Here is a 15,521-nt window from a genome sequence, read left to right on the forward strand (position 1 = left end):
AAAATTATGTTTGTGTGGTCTGAATACATCTGGCACAGTAGTTCAGCATTATAGTTCCTCTCAGTGTCCTTTGTAAGCTGAAAGTGCAACTTCAGCTCTTTGTATTGAGAAAGCACTCTATCAACACACTGGCTAATTGCGAGCCATCTTGTATCAGAAAGCTGCAAAATCTTCAGCGGGGCTTCTCTAACATTACTGGTGGCATAGAGATTGCGGTATTTATTTTGACGCTGAGTGCTGTGGTAAAACCACAAGTACGTCTGTGATACCATGTACGCAATGTTTCGAGGAAGTACGTCCATTGCTTTAGATGCACAGAGCTGCAGTGAATGGCAAACACACTTAATGTACACAATTTTTGGATTCACCTCCCTTAACTTTGTTAGTACCGAATTATTTTTCCCACACATTGTACTGCAACTGTTGCTGTACTGTTGCCAGACCAATGCATCCTTTCACTTCCAATTGGTTTTCCTTTAAGAATTTGAATAAGGCTGCTGCAATGCTTTGAGAATCACCGGCAGGCAAGATAACAATCCTGGTAAACGATGTCACGATACGTTCAAGTTTTCTGCTGAAGTACCTTAACACCACACAGAGTTGCTTGTTTGCACTGATGTCTGTACTTTCGTCTACAATTAGAGAGTATGGCTCTTTGCCGATGTCTTCAAGCATCTCCTGATGAACGACGGGCCCGATGACAGACTTTATACATTCTGAGCATTTTGTTCTGTGAAGACTACTATCCTTCTGTGCAACTTCCCTGACTCTGCATCCCAAATGATCTACTGTGAGGATGCTGGAATGGCAATGTGGGCTGCCAGCTTCAACTCACATATTTTAACAGAATTGTCAACTTGTTTCTTAAATCCTGTGTTATATAAGCTTCTTGCATTTGAAAATGGAGCTGCATTTCTAGTGTGTTTCTCTGTCTTACAGTGAACTAACAGATCGCTGTGATGTGCTCGGACTTCACATTTACAGTACACTGGTAATCACCAGGCACACTGCTAATCCACTCTTTTAACCCTTTTTCTTTCTTCCAGTCTTTGCAGTATTTTTTTCTGTATTTAGCCCATTTACCCAGTGGCCTCTCTAGTTGTTTACTTTTCCTGCTTTTTAGCGGTTTCGATATTTCTACGTCTCTCCTGTCCACTTCCATGGTTATATTATTTTATAGGCAAACACAGTTTTACACAGTTTGTGTGCACTGCAGCGGGTAGGCTGCTAAAGTTTATTCATTTTAATAGTTATTATTTTATATATACAGTACCAGTCAAATGTTTGAGTACACCTGCTTGAAACCAGGTTTTTCATGATTATCTATGCTTTTAACTGTATAAACTTGTCTATAAACACTTAATATTTATTATATAATACGTGTACTTATATAAGCTGATAATCATAAGTGAATTGCATTCAAAAATTACATTTTTAAATGAAAATGTAAATCTTGTCAATTTCAATGAAGTGGTCACCCAAAGCAAGGGGATTTCAGTCTGAAGCCCAAGTCAGTTAAAAGTCTGAAATGTGTATAACACGGTGTTTGAACACCTGCCTAAGTATAAAAGTGTCTTTGTTAGATGTTCTCTGAGTTAACTAGCATGTTACCTAATTAACCTTTTGTCACCAGTTATTGTTAACAGGCGAGGGTCCATAATTACTATAAATATAGGTAGCATAGGCACAAGTTTGTCATTCTTGAATGTAAGGGAGCAGAAAATGGCAAAATACTCTCAGTTAAGCAAAGAAAAAAGACAGTCTGTAATTACTTTAAGAAATGAAGGTCAATCTTTAAGACAAATCGCAAGAACTTTGCAAGTATCTGCAAGTGCTGTGGCCAAGACCATCAAATGTTTTGAAGAAACTGGCACTTGTGAGGACCGAACAAGGTCAGGCAGGCCAAGGGTGACCTCAGAATCAGAGAAGTTCATTCGAGTCACAAGTCTGCGAAACCGGTGATTAACTGCCCCTGAAATACAAGCTCAGCTAAATGCTACTAGAAGTACAGATATTTCAACATCAACTGTTCAGAGGAGATTGTGTGAAGCTGGCCTAACTGGAAGAATTGCTGCAGACAATTAACTGGTGTCATGTGACACCAGTGCGCTGACTAGATAGGATTGCTTGAGTTGTCAGGGGTGTTACACGGGGGAATTCTCGCGGGATTTGGTCACAAGTAATGTGTACACCACGTCACCCCGGAAATCACTCAAGCGTTACCAATGAAAAACATTGACCCCTTTAAACGTCTTTTACCTGTGAGCGGAGTCTCGATTTCAGAAACGCTGTTTGATTAAAGCACAGAACGTTGTCTTAGAGTAAAAAATCAGATTGCCCGTTGGGCAAGCAGCCAAAAAAAAACACGTTGTCCGACAGATTTTTTTGGTTGTCCCGGAACATCGAGCTAGCGATTTTGCGAGCCCTGCAGCCAGCTAATGAAATTCAACATTACATTTCGCTTGCTTATTTTTGGACCAGCCAGCAGCGAATCAAATATCTCTGTATTTAATTTGCCTTCAGTTCAGGCTTTGATCTTCTGGATCTGCGTTATGTGATCAGTCTTGTGTTCGTTCAAAATAAACAGGTTATTAACTTAAGTTATGTAAACAGAAAACAAGCTGTAAAAAAATGTGGGCAAGTGAAGTACTTTGTTAATAAACAGTTGTTTGCTGGTTATATTCCTGGATATTAAGAGTTAAGACATTTTACAGTCGACTTGAGAAAACAGCAATGTTTATTGTGTAACACATTTCTTTCATTATATTCTCAATCATGTAACGATTCATGATTTAATTGTTCAGGGTTTTATTTTCTTTGTTATATCCAAAAGAAGCATGTAGAAGTTGCACGTGTTTAATTTGTTGTATTACTGTGAAATGTGCATCCCTATGACAACAGTGTTCCACTGCTTAATGATAGTGTTCATACGTAAGGCTACGATTTTGGCAGAGGTCACAGGTCGTGAATTGAAAACAAGTCTGTAAAATCTTGAAAATGGATATGAAACCAGTTTGGAATAGGCGGTTCCTTTATTTGCTTTAAAACATGCATTATCATGCACTGCAAATAGAATTCTACGAGTATCGGAGACAGTTTGGAGAACAGTTTTACTTGTTTGCTGCTCATAGTAATTCAGTAAGAGTATTCATTTTAGCAAATATGTAGGAGCCAATTTACACACTCACTTCATGAAAGTATGACCAACAGCTACGATAACTTTGCTGCTTCAAAAAGTCTGCGAACTCGGGGATGCTTCAATCCTTGTGGTGTATCCATGTCTGCAGCTCACGTACGGCTTTTGTCTGCGCGAGAAGTATAAACCAGCCTTTAGTCATAGTAATTGATCACTAGGAGAGGATTTTTTTCTGCAAATCTTCTGTTTTAAAACAGAGTAGTGATGCAATAAGAAACATGTAGGTTATGGTAAGTGCTTTGAAGAGGTGTTTGTCACAAAAATGTTTTTTTGGTATTGCCTTTCAAAAACAGTACACCCTCGCTATAACAAACCTGTCTGGGCCCAAGCCTTTATTTGGTTATATGGAGGGGTTTGTTATAGCGAAAGGACAATCAAAATGAATGACAGACTGTAAGTTAATGAGATGAGCTTGTGAATACAAGTAGAATTACATGTACCTGTTTGTCTCATGTATGCAGTATTCTGCCTTTGCTTTATCCTATTCATTTAGAATAGGATAAAGCAAATATCCCGAATTTTAAGCTTTTATTCAAAATCAATCTGACACGAATTGTTTCAAAGTGCACCAAATCTTAATCCAACATGCCGGAATACCAACCTGATATTTTATTCCAAATCAAGCCGACATGAAAAGTTAATCAGCTCCTCGAGTTTTTTTTTCCTTTAATTTTCATTTGCTTTGCCACATGGTTGCTCAACAAGCCCAAAAACAGAGTGCATTTTGACAACCTGTATTCAGAAATATGCCCGTGTTACTCCTTTTTTCAGATGATCAATATAGTTTCCAGCTTTGTTGCAACGTAAAATTATTTTTGTTTTGGATGCATAGTTACACAGTGTGCGCTTTTTATTAAACAAAAGAGTTGACTTCACTGCGGAGGTGGCATCCCATTTGTACAACCGGGATGTTGACAGTGTATGTTTTATATTGTTTTTTTTAATGTTTTTTTATTTGGGGTTCAAGGGCTGGTTACATTATAATGAAGGGTGTTGTAGCGAGGGTGTACTGTATACGGCAGATGTGTAGAGCCCTGGGAATTTTTTTATTCAGTTAAAAACACCACAAAGTTGAAAGGTGGAACAGAACGGAGAAAAAATCAAGTGGCATATTTGATTAAGCCATGATCTCGATTCGCTGCAGTTTATTTCAAATAAACATCACATTAAGTTATTATACTGAATGTAAGTCTGCTCACCCATCGAGATTGTTGGGAAGTGTTGCTGTTTTTAATTGTTTTAAAAAATAAAAAAAAGTTGTAAACTCAAACTCGGGCAAAAGAAAGTTGCAACAGAGAAAAGAAAAAAAATCAATGGAATGCTGTCATTTTCTTTTAAGGACTGCGACAAAGGCATTGTTGTTTCTATAGAAAGGAAGTTGGTGCATTTATTGATACAGAAGTATAACTTGTCAGGCCGTTTTCTTTTTGAGTTTTCTGTATTAAATGCTTTTGTTTAATTCAAGAAAATAAAGACCTATGAACACCAATACAATAGCCTACTTAACTAAAAAAAATTGAACCAGTATTTCACTTTCTTCGAACCAGAACGGAAGATAATCCATTTAGGGTTCAGGTTAGCACCTCTACCAATTTTTAAGATACATACACTGCGGTAAATTAAGAATTTTTCTTATTTGCAGTTTACTGTGCCACTGGAATGAATACTGAACCGAAGCAAGGACAGGGTCTAACTATGCATGGACTTCAGAGAAACCCACATGGAATATTGAGGTAAACGTTTTTGGGGAAAAAAAAAAAAAATTGTTCCCTCTCCAGTGGAATGACAACCATTACCAAATGGGAAGAGCCCTCTCTGACCTTCACTCACTAAGCAGATATAAAAAAGCTGCCCTGTCAGGGCCCTGCTGTAAGGAGGAAGTCCCTCCCACCTCCTGTTGAAGAGGGTCGTCCTCGCAGCAGCATATTGCCGTTTTCTGTCTCAGTCCACTGAGTCAGGTCACAGATTGCCTTGTTCGTCTTTGCTCTGGAAATTGGCTGATTTGTTGGTTTATTGAGCCTACAAATTATTTTTCATATGGTAAGCTACATCTGAGTGTGTTTTGAGATTGCCTTTGCCAAAGTCTTGCGTCAGTTTTACTGATTAGAGTTGGTTTCGACCCCTCTTTTGAGATTGGCAAGTGGCCATTACTCTCTTTACTACCTCGTGTAGTTGCGAATTACCATTGGTTGAGCGACAGACTCGGCGGAGATAGACTCGGCACCGACCGCTCTTTCTTGGCGCTGAAGCCGATACACTCGGCACCGATTGCCAGCCCACTGGTAGAGACACTACAGTCTGCTAGGGCACCGAGCACAAGAGCCCAGTATTCATATAAATGTTTTGCAAGACTGGTGCATTGCTGAAGGTCACGATCCGGTGACCTGCCCTATTGAAACAATCCTAACCTTCTTACAACGCCTGTTTGATGCGGGAAAATCTGCGTCCACTCTGAAGGTATACCTGGCAGCAATATCAGTGTGCCACGATAAAATTGACTCTATGTGTCCCCTGGGGCACACTTCCTGGCAGTGCAATTTCTTAAAGGGGCTCGGAGGGTTCGTCCTCTCATGAAAAGCATGGTCCCTAAGTGGGATCTGGAACTGGTACTGTGGGTGTATATATATATATATATATATATATATATATATATATATATATATATATATATATATATATATATATATATATATATGCTTCAGTGATTGACGGTCAGAGAGGCTCTTCCCATTCGGTAATGGTTGTCATTCTTTTCAGGGAGCCAGGGTTATGGTACTAACCTAATGTTCTTTAATATTTAATTTTCAGGCTCAAATTATTTGTTATAGATAAATAAATAAATAGACAAGGTCGTTGCATCAGAAATTGCATTGATTTACTACAGTATTACTCATCACCACAGCTACTTGTCTCAGGTAAGGTTAGCCTGTAACCTACCGTGATATAGCTACTATTTTTCTGGCTTGCAAGTTAAATTGCTAGAAATATCAAGAGCACAATACTACGTGCTGCATGATTATTGATTTGTACCGAGATCTAGTGGTATTGTGTTAAACTGTATTACAGCTGCTGTTTTGATAGAGCTAGGCTGACTGAGAAATATGTCTGGGTTTGGTCTGTGGAAAAGGTGGCAACCCTGCTTGTGTGTGTGTCAGTATATGTATATGTACATTTCTGTCTATGCCATCATGTCCACAAGGTTATTTTAAGTAAACAAGGATTACGGCAGAATAGCTGCTCAGCTCTAATGATACTAAAAATGTACACTTTTTTGGGGGGATTCTCTATGTATTACTGAGCGATCTTCATTGGTACAATTGTATTTCATAGCCCAAGCAATTCTGGAGAGTTCTGTCTATACTTTTTGTTACGTAAAATAATTAGTTCAATGAAAGATAGGCTCCCAAAGATTCAGGATTTGTGATTATTGTTTTACCACAGTTCTGTCATAAAAATTATTTATTAAATTAATTATTTAAACAAACTGTATTCATGTGACCTGTAAAGCGCATGTATTATACATTTTATTGTTTCATGGCGCACTTTTTTTTTGAGTGGCTTCTGTTCAACTGCAACAGCGTTTTAATAAAAACAAAACAAAAAAAAACAAAACTCAGTTTAAAGAACATTTCTGTACAGCCCGAGATCATAGTAAGTTTTTCTAATGCTTACAGTGTGTGTGTGTGTACAGTTCTGTATGCCAGCATTTCCACAATGTTATTTTAAGACAAACAAAATCATGGCTCATGTATTATACATTTAATTGTTTTGATTGTCTTCTGGTTTAAATAGTCTCCCAAACCCCCCCCCCCCCCCCACACACACACACACACACACACACACACACACAATCGGCAAAGGGTTCTAAGGAGTTGACGTTTATTTGTCTAATTGTTTATCTATTGTTAATAGACATGGCAATCAGAAAGCCTATAAATGCCTCCAATGTTTGTTTACAAACACACTTTCCCTTGATAAAGGTATGTTAAACATACCGAAATGTTGGGAAGTTGGCTTTATATATATATATATATATATATATATATATATATATATATATATATATATATATATATATATATATATATATATATATATATATATATATATATATATATATATATATATATATAAAAATCATGTACATCAGATTATAAAGAAACATTAAAAGGAGAGCAATACATTAAAACTGGTAAAACGAAAAAGAAAAAACGGCTATCTATTTATATGAAATAAAATGCTCTCACAAAAGGAGACTAAGAAATATATAGTATTTGAGTATAAAAACTAGCAACTTTAGTAAAATTACAGTCATAGCAGCGAGTTTCTACAGACACTGCATGCTTCCTGATTCCTCTGTCCACAACAAAAAAGGCAGGCTGTCTCCACCTCTTCTACACTCCCATTGAATCACAGCTGTCTCAACTCCCATTGGCCAGGCAGCGTTTCAGCAGCCTGTTCTGAAGCCTTTAGTACAGTGTCAGTATTGCCAGCAATGGAATACAGAAAAAAACATTGTTTCCTCTACTCCCGCTTAAATTCTGGGAGCGTCTGGCCAGCTCATTGCACAATGGGATATGTCTAGGATCAAGTAGAGTTTACGTTCAAACAACCAATACCTTTTCTTTAATGATTTACAGTTTAATAAATGCGACATATTAGCTACTCATTTCAAGCTTGCATCGCGGTACACAAAGGTGTGTAGTGTCATGTTGTAAAGTGTCGCGATACACGATGAGTCGTCTAACCCCTACTGTACATTATCTAATTAAATTTTTTTCTAAAACTACAAACTTTAGGTCACCAATGGTGTGTCTGTTCCTTGTAAAGTGCTGAACTCTTGGTTCATTTTATTTTAAATTTCTTATATTTGATAAGTGGTTCTGTATTCTTTTCTATAATGATGTACCTCTCTCTCCTACGTGTTTTATGCAAAATAGACCATATACAAGGTTGCTATCTTTATATGATGGATTTAAGACTGAATATTTATTTTCTTTATTTGCGATTTATCTGCACACTTTACATGTGCTTTTACAGGTTTCAGTGTCCCTTCGTGTATGTATGACCCCTTTGTTTACTGTGGACTAAAATGTCAGCTAAATTTGGATTTAAATTATTAATGGTACTCTCTTCCCCTCTCTTCCCTTTTCTCATAATCAAGTAATTCATTCCTATTGAGTTTGTCAGCTTTTCTCAATAATCTGTTCTGTGTGTCCTCTTTTTTTAAGATTTATTTTTAATTCCTTTCTCTGATACCTCGGTGACTACATCCAGGGACATTCCTACCCAGAAGTCAGCACACATCTATACCACTCATTAGCATATTGTGTTACTGTATACTTGGTTATGCCATCTCTTTTTCCTAAATACTGGTTGTGTGCCTTTACCTTTACATTTGGTGTTGGGGCAGAGAGCTCGTGTCCTAATCCTGCTCAGTTGCAGGGAATCCATAATTCCCTCTGGTCACTCCCAGTTTGGCCTATTGTCGACAACCCAAAGAGTGCACTTTGCAACTATCTCTTCATATCAGGTGTGGGCTGGTTTGCTGACGATGGCACGGGAGATGGGAGACCTGACCATTTGTCCCTGTCCAGTGTGGCAGCCCTACCTCAACTGTGAAGTTTAGAAAGGAACATGTATTTTCAGCTTAAAATATGATTACTTTTTAACAGTTGAAGTAACTTACAAAAAATAGATGGTGAGTAAGTAGATTCAAGAAAATGCACAGAGTCCTTGTCTTCAATCAGTTGCCAGGTTTATTGAAATATGCAGGGAGTCTGGTCCCAGGTACAGGACAAACAACACTCAACATTACAATGTTTGCGTGACATTAAATACCCTTCTGTATAGATGGTCCACCTCCCCTTTCTCTGACACTTAACCAATTGCAAAGGTACAACACATTATTCTGTTAATTTAGTATGTGTGTGTGTGTGTGTGTGTGTAGTCTTGTGTGACAACCTCTGAACTCAGTGCATTCTTCACACTCCTGGAGAAAAAAGGTCCATAAATCTGCCCCTTTGATCCCAGTGGCATTATCTCTTTCGATCTCTCTGAGAACCTCTGGGTCCAATGCCAGTCCCTGGGAGCCTTTTAGCCCCTTTATGCTTTGCATTCCAAGTCTTACAGCCTGGCCCCTTCTGGTCCACAGCATTGTTATCTTTTTAGCTTGCAGTCAATGCTGGGCAAGAAACTTGTAGACGCAATGTCTCTATCAATTGTAAGCAGTACATGCAATTTGAACCAAACAGTCTGCTATCTGCAATATTAGTCTCTTTTCAGAAAAGAACACCAGTATAGCTCTGCCAGTCCACATGCGTAGCAAACTGCTAATCAATTCTCAATCCATGTTTTCCAACAACAGTGAACAACAAATATTACCTACCTGTAAATTTGTATATAGAAGCACACACATTGACCTTTCCATGAATGTTTTCAGATTTCTATTTTTACACCAAGGTCAGAGTTCAAAAACAATGGTTAACTTGTTTGTTTTCTAATGCCACACAAATAGTTTTTGAGTACAATTTTGACCTTTTGAAACAGTGTAGCAGGGAAACTGGGTGAGATATTTGTTCTGAATTTGCACAAAATGGTGACTGCCCTAATGGTATACCTGTCTTAGCAGTCACAATTATGGGGACTAACCTTGTATTGCTGAATAGTTGTATTCTCACACACCATATGTAGATCTAGAGGATCACATCATGCAATGCATCACTGTAGATTGAAGCAATGGTAACAAATTGTGTTCTGTTTTTAGGGAATAATACTAAAGAGCAAATGGCCACTCTCAATGAAAGTCAAGAATCCAAGATGGAATGTGTATACATTAAAGAGCGGCGACCTGAAGCTTCTGAGCAGGGAAGTCTCAATATTAAAGAGGAGGACCCTGAAATAGTTACTGTCTACATTAAAGATGAGGACATTGAACTGGAACCTTTTCACAGTGAATCACATGTATCCAAACATGAAAATGTATTAAATAAAGGAGAGCTAGCTGAAGACATAACAATTAATGAAGAGAGGACAGAACTGGATTCCTTGCAGCAGACACTTCACATTTCTCATCTTGAGGATATCCAAATGCATACCTCTTCAACATATAAACTAAGGTTTCCTTTACCCTCTGTAACAGCAGTTCATTCAGGATCTACGTCTGGAAACCATCAAGTAAACACCTTGAATGGCTCATATGACTGCACTGACTGCGAGAAGAGTTTTAATCAGTTAAGATCCCTAAAAAAACACAGACTAATTCACACAGTGCAGAAACCACATCACTGTGTCGAATGTGGGAAGTGTTTCAGTCGGGTTGATCACCTGAAAATACATCAGCGGATTCACACTGGAGTGAAACCACATCACTGTACACAATGTAAAAAATGTTTTAATCAGTTAGGGTCCCTTAAAAAACATCAACGTATTCACACAGGAGATAAACCACATCACTGTAACGAATGTGGGAAGAATTTCGGTGAACTGGCAACCCTTAAAACACACCAGCGCATTCACACAGGGTTGAAACCATATCACTGTTTTGAATGTGGAAAAAGTTTCATTACATTAGGACAACTTAAAACACACCAGACCACTCACACTGGAGTGAAACCACATCAGTGTAGTGAATGTGGGAGGAGTTTCATTTCTTTAGGAATACTTAAAAAACACCAAGGAATTCACACAGGAGAGAAACCATATAAGTGCATTGAATGTGGGAAGAGTTTCACTGAATTAGGAACCCTTAAGAAACACAAGCGAATTCACTCAGGAGAAAGACCATATCATTGTAATGAATGTGGGAAGAGTTTTGTTGAATTAGGAAACCTAAAAACACACCAGAGAATTCACACAGGAGATAAACCATATTGCTGTAATGAATGTGGGAAAACATTCAGGCAATTAGCATCTGTTAAAAAACACCAGCAAATTCACACAAGAGAAAAAGTGTATCACTGTCCTGAATGTGGGCAATGCATTACTCAAACTCATATGATAAAAACTCATAAATGCAACTTTTAAAAATGTAGGTCCCATGCAGATAACACATATGTTTTACAAACTGTCAATGCAATACACTTTCTTAAAGATTATGACCTACAGGTACTTTTTACAGTACTCATTAAGTGAATTTAGAATGTATTCTGCAGTCAAATATGCTGTTTTATGTGTCTTTGTAATGGTTATCTGGAAACTGTTAACACAATAGGTAGACACTCAGCTCTGCCTTTAAAATAACAGCATTAATACCTAATTGGGATGGGCACTGTAGATTATATATCAGCTTCCAGATCTAGCGGGCTTCTATTTTGCATAGATGCCCGCTGGAACGTTGAAGTGCTTAACTGTGAATTCAATTTGAAATCAATCTGCAAGTACATACCGGCTTTTTCCCTTAACATTCTAATCTACAACTAATCTGCTAACATAAAAAGCTACTTAAACATACTTTCTGATGCTGGGCTAGAGACAAGTGAAATTATGTCTGTGACAAGACATCATAATGAAGGCTTAATTTGCAGCTACTGGACAGCAAATGAACAGGGAAGACAATTCTGTCATCGGCTGGACCAAACAAAACTCTTCCTCAAAACCAGCCAGTCAAGCTGCTAACCCTGTTTTAGTTCTTTCCACACCAGCCAATCCACTCCCTGTCTGCTTGAATTAAACCCCGCCTCCAACAAGTTCTGAATCCAACTCAATACTACATGGACTATTCAACAATTGTACATGTCCAGATAAATTATAATAAGAAAGAGTAAGACCACAATAAATAAATATGTTGGCAATAATAATAATGTTTTCTCTACGTGTGTCGTTTTTTCTATTCTGATTATGTTAGGGACTATTTTCCTCGGCGGAATGTTACCTGGTGAAATATCAGATGTTCAAGGTAAATCTAGGTTTTAAAGATTTTTTTTTGTTTTTAAAAAAAAAAAAAAAAAAAGAAAGAAATAATGATGAGAGCTCTATCGTGTGGTAGATGACCTTGACTTTCGTTAGCGCCCTTGTCTACGGCTCGAGACGCATAACTCCAGTCGCGGTCATCTACCACATCGTAGAGCCCTCATCGACAGGCTCTGTCACTTAATTAATAATCTGACAGTAACACCTTCCCTGGAACAGACACATACTGAACAGAATGGAGAGAGACACCTAGTCTGGTGGTTGATCTCACAGTAACACCTGCACACTGAACAGAATGATGATCCCTCGCTCAGAGTGCTAATCAGGGAGAGACACTTAGTCTGGTGGTTGATCTCTCACAGTAACAGCTACACTGGAACAGATGCACACTGAACAAAGGCAAACCAACCTCAAAAAATGGCGATTCCAGGCTTGGACTACTAATCAGACAAAGTAGGCAGAGGGTTAGCAAGAATAACAAGCTACATTGAATGCTTATGAGAATAGATATAGAGAACCAAAAATTGGGAATATTTTGACATCTTGATTTAAATCACTACAAGTATGAAATTAATTTCTTTGGGGGAACGTAACAGATTTAAAATAAAATGTAAAACACATAGCAAGACTGATGTACTTTTAAAGGTTTTTCTATATATTCCGTATAAGTATATCATTAGGGATATACTTAAATCGTGGTAAATGTACATATTTTTTACGGGTAGGTTGTGGAATAAAATTAGGATCTCACGGACCTGTTTAAATAGTGTGGAAATCGATTAGAAACAGCCCCAAAACTTGTTTACTCAAAGGCATCTGGCATACTTTAATAAAGGCAATGTATGCAGCACGTTCATTGTCATGTTATTTGTCCCATCCAATAATTTATTTTATTAGTACTGAATCAAAACAAAAAAAACGTGGCTATTTGGTCTAAAATTCCAACTGCGAAAAAGTAAGCAGGTTGAAGCAAGGTGGTTGTACTAGATTGTTTTAGTACTGATTTAACTTGCCAACAGGAATACTTTTTGTCTGGGCTCACTTTCCAGTTTGGTTTCTGAAAGCTGTTTATTTTACGTTCTGTAGTAGCCTTCTGTTTAATGTGTGATTCTGAAGCTAAATAGCGTTCGATTGTATTTTCTCCAGACACATTGATATGCAAAAACAATTACCTCCATCTGCATGTACAGTTTCTTTAGGAAATATCTTGACACAATCAATCACCGAAATACACTTTGCTTTTTTTGCTTTGTCGTCCATTTCTACTATTTTACCTCCAATGCTGAAAACTAGATTTTAGCAACCTAAATCAAAACAATGCAGCACTAACTTTTTCCACACCCTACTGCACAGTACAGGTCACAGAAAAGCAGTAAAGACGCACTGATAGGCTGATTAAAACTTTGTTGTCATTTGAATAGTAAACAAGAACGTTAACCTCTTTGGAGAATTTTTTTGTAAATGTTATTTGTAGACGTTTTTGTTTGTTTTTTGCTTAAGTGCAATGCACACAGGACGACGAAGGCATAAACAAGGGCTATCTACAGAAGGAAGATATGTAGTTTGCATCGCTAGCATTGTGCAGTAGTTCATTTAAACAAGGTTTCTTTTTTTTCCCTCCCTGTACTTGTTCAGTATGCATTGACCCCTAAAAGAGGTGAATTTCGTGGTGACCCCTCAATTTCACGATTTCCGCAAAATCATGATTTAGGTAAACCTAACTATCGTGAGTCTAAATTCTGGAAGATGAGGTGGGGCAAACGGCAGACGCAATGTCTAAACAATAAGAATGCACCATGGGAAACTTCAATATTTTCTTTCTTTGAAATAGTATGAAAACCACAACTCCACAAGTACAATATGCACAGAATTAATCTACTAAGATTGCTCCAGCCCTGATGTGAGAAGAAAATATAATTCTTAATTCCTCTCTCCGTTAGGGCATCTAGGTTATCGTGGGTTTGGCGTGATTTGTGCATGCTTTTTTGTAACTTCAGTGTACACTAAGGCTAAATTAATTAACATTTGATTGATTTCGTGAGACGGAGAAAAGGTTTATATATTAAAATAGTGACTTTATTATTGTAATAATAATTAGTACCATAAAATACCATGCGGCCCATTTAAGAACAATAATAATATCAAACAATATTACTCACAGCAGAAAATAGTTAATTGTATAATCTGTCTTGTATTGCAAATGACCTGAACCCATTAATAACGCTAAGCCTGCCATTGCAGCACAATACGTATTACTATAGATAAATATTAAATAAATCATGATATCTTTCTATGGCTGTACGTTACTGACGATCCTGACCGATATAAAAATAAGCGTTATTAAAAGTGCAGGGTGATACCAATACTGTAGCTATGGGAAATAGAGGTGGTTGGAATGCATCTTTGCACGTAAATAAAACTATATTTAATTATTCAATTTAATTAATACAGGAGGCTACAAAATAGAGGTATTTTTCCAAAAGAGCTCATACAATACGGTATTGTCTGCAGTCATGGTAAATTACTTAAACCGCTGTGGTTATTATTAATAAGCAAACCTATTCCAAACGGAAGGTGATCGAGATTACAGCCATGTAACTTTTTAAAAATTCCAGTCTGACTTTGGGGGGAAAAAAAAATAATAATAATGTTTTATTTCGGGATATTTTATCAAAGTAGACACTGAAACAATTCATGCTTTGCAGTAGACACTAAAACAGTTCACACTTTGCAGTAGAAGACGTGAGCTGTGTGAACAGCATAGGGGCAATGTTAAAGCTGTGTGATCCGCATGGGGGCAATGTTAATCCACTTACCTGCAGAGAGAGGCCCAGCTGCAAGCCTTGGGCTCTGTTGACTGAGAGTATGCCTGGAACAAGCAGCAGAAGTACACAGAACAGCTTGCTATACGAATAACAAACCGTGAATGGCTGGAATTATTGCTAAAGACACATTGTAGTTTTAATTTGTTCCATTACATACACTCCACTGTTCATTCACTAATATCTATGTTTTTATTTTGCCTTTAATTGTTTTTTTGGAAAACATGCAGAAGTTGGGCTAAACATATTGTACTTGTATTCTACTTCGTGTTAATAAAAAGAGCTACGTATTAAAGCAATGTCAAACTGTACCGTGGTTGTTCTTGCTTTTTTTATGTATTAATTTAATTTTGTTATTATGTAAGCACCAGTGGTACATTGATGAAAAGTATAATAGTGGAATTGTTTAATCGTTTGATTAAAGGATGTATATACGATCATTAAACTATACAGAAATGCCCATCCGTAATACCAAATTTAACAAAATAAAATGTAAAATCATATTTTTTGTTATGTATTTGTACTGTTTCTTCAGTTGTTATAGGTACACAATTAACACATCAAGAGTGACCCCTATGGTTACATGCCAGTCA

At 37.3% G+C, this 15,521-nt stretch overlaps 1 protein-coding gene across 2 annotated transcripts in view; it reads left to right on the forward strand.

Annotated features, from left to right (window-relative positions):
- Positions 1–11,554, forward strand: part of LOC121330533 (zinc finger protein 660-like) — a 34,939-nt gene extending 23,385 nt beyond the window's left edge. Inside the window, exons 2-3 of one of the 2 annotated variants that reach the window (XM_041277116.1) lie at positions 4,839–4,929; positions 9,963–11,554. In XM_041277116.1, coding sequence (XP_041133050.1) covers positions 9,983–11,221 — 1,239 coding nt within the window. In that variant the 5' untranslated portion in view covers positions 4,839–4,929; positions 9,963–9,982 and the 3' untranslated portion in view covers positions 11,222–11,554. The remainder of the gene's footprint in view (positions 1–4,838; positions 4,930–9,962) is intronic. The other variant, XM_041277118.1, reaches the window with a different exon arrangement.
- The last annotated feature ends 3,967 nt before the right edge of the window (positions 11,555–15,521 follow it).

This window comes from Polyodon spathula, chromosome 18 (genome assembly GCF_017654505.1).
Source record: "Polyodon spathula isolate WHYD16114869_AA chromosome 18, ASM1765450v1, whole genome shotgun sequence".
In the NCBI taxonomy this organism is placed as follows: Eukaryota; Metazoa; Chordata; class Actinopteri; order Acipenseriformes; family Polyodontidae; genus Polyodon; species Polyodon spathula.